This window comes from Volvox carteri (assembly GCF_000143455.1).
Source record: "Volvox carteri f. nagariensis unplaced genomic scaffold VOLCAscaffold_7, whole genome shotgun sequence".
Taxonomy (NCBI): domain Eukaryota; kingdom Viridiplantae; phylum Chlorophyta; class Chlorophyceae; order Chlamydomonadales; family Volvocaceae; genus Volvox; species Volvox carteri.
In genome coordinates, this window is record NW_003307550.1 from 1,426,753 (window position 1) to 1,428,638 (window position 1,886).

The window sequence follows — 1,886 nt, forward strand, 5'->3', positions numbered from 1 at the left end:
GGGGTCAGAGGTCTTGGGTGTGGGTGTTTTGGCTCCCCCGGCTGGGCAATGGGCTGGGGGGGGGCAGGGACATCGGGGTAGTTGGTTGGTTGGAGGGTTGGTTGGGGGTTGGGGTGGCTGAGTATTGTGTGTGTTTAGGAGAGGCGAGGAAAAGCTGAAGGAGGAACGGGGGAAGGGGGGGCCTTACCCTAAGGGCCGTTTCTAGAGGAGGGGGAGGGAGGACGTGGATCAGGGCGGCGGGACGGGGCGGGACGGACTTGCCCGATATTGCTCTTGTCTGCCACACTGTGTATCCTCCGTTCTTCTTCCCGGGATTCCCCCTCCTTGCCCCCCCTTCTCCACAACCGCCGACTGGTCAGTTCTGCTACCGTCCTGTACATCGGCCGCAGCAGTCTTTCCTTCTGGCATCAGCTTCACTCGCGCGTGGTTTTTCTTGCCCCCCCCCCTTACCCCACCCACTCCCGCCCATGCAGCATTTCGAGTCCATCAGGCGATGTAAAAACCCGTTCCGGCGCCTTTCCCATAAGACCCTTTTCCAGCTTGCCTGTGCCTCTGTTTGTCAGTCTGTCGGTCTGCTTTCCCACCTCCCCAACCGGGTGTTTTTTAACTGTTTGTGGTTGGCGGGCAGTTTGTTGTTGGCGGTTTGTTTCGTAATCCCGCCCGCACTTGATACCCTTCGCAACACCTCTTCCCGGGGCTTGTGTCTTCTCCGGGATTATCTATAGCCGTATATTACATCTGGTAACTGCTTCATTCGCCAGTGGTCCGTCTTAACCCCCGAACCCGGTTCTCCCCTTCCTTCCCGTCCTCTCACCACCACCTCCAGACCCGACGTGCTGTCCAGGGAGGGTCCGAGGTTAGAGGAGCTCATATCAGGTACATCACCAACTGCTGCTGGAGGTGGGTGGTTGAGGTCGTTGGTGGTGGTTGGAGTGATGGAGAAGGGGGAGGGAGGGAGACGGGTTTGTGCATGCGGGGTGCCGAGGGAGGGCGGAGGGGTAAGGGAGGGGGGGAGCTGTGTGTGTAGCAGAGCAGTACAACAAAAGGCGGTGGGTGGGAACAACTGCAGATGTTGGAAAATGTCAAGGGAGGGGTTGAGGGTGGCAAAACGGGGCGAGGGGAGGAGGGAAGAGGAGTCAGGGGAGAGAGGAGCTGCTGCGTTTTGTACGACAAAGCCCGCGAAGGTGAAACCCTGGAGAGACCAATGTACGGCTGACGCGTGTTTGGGCTGTTAGGCGGGAGGTTACATTAACTTGGTCACCGGACATCTGGAAGATGGTTGGGGTGAGCAGACCCGTCTTACTGGTGGGGGTTGCTTACGGTACGTGTCGGTTTGTCTGTCTGTACGTATGTAAAGCTGCTTGGGACGAGTAATATATGCACTGCTCGGACCAATCCGGTTGTTGGTTGCTGTGGGGGGGGTCCCCGCCCCCAGTAACCCTTTCGAGGGCCGCAGACACCCCCAACGGCGTAGGTGGAGGAGGTGGCGAGCGCGGCCGCGGCGGCGGCGCTCGGTACGGCAGCGCGTACGGGCAGGGCGCCGCGGCGAAACGGATGGCGAGCTGTTCGCCCGACCCGCGGACATCGCCCGACTCCCTCAACTACAACTACAACAACCAGCAGCACCATCCCGCCTGCCAACAACAACAACAACAACAGCAGAGTTATCATCATCACCAGCACAGCAGCCCGGTGGGGGTGGGGCCCAACGGCGGCGGCGGTGGCGGCGGCAGGAGCTCAACGGAGGACGCGGCGGCAACTAGCGGCGCCACCGGTACCTTTGGAGGTGAGGAGGACGACGACGGCCGCAGCAACTTGCAAATCGGCGGCCGTAGTGGCGGCGGCGCGGCTCGCAGTGCCGGCGGCGCTTGTGGCGGCGCGCGGCA

General features: G+C 61.4%; 1 protein-coding gene across 1 annotated transcript in view; it reads left to right on the forward strand.

Annotated features, from left to right (window-relative positions):
- The window catches only part of VOLCADRAFT_88016 (uncharacterized protein), a gene marked incomplete at both ends in the record, with an annotated part of 9,758 nt that overhangs the window by 3,429 nt on the left and 4,443 nt on the right, over window positions 1-1,886 (forward strand). The window contains 3 exons of the mRNA XM_002947609.1: window positions 474-495; window positions 827-900; window positions 1,475-1,786. Of these exons, the coding sequence (XP_002947655.1) occupies window positions 474-495; window positions 827-900; window positions 1,475-1,786 (408 nt within the window). The remainder of the gene's footprint in view (window positions 1-473; window positions 496-826; window positions 901-1,474; window positions 1,787-1,886) is intronic.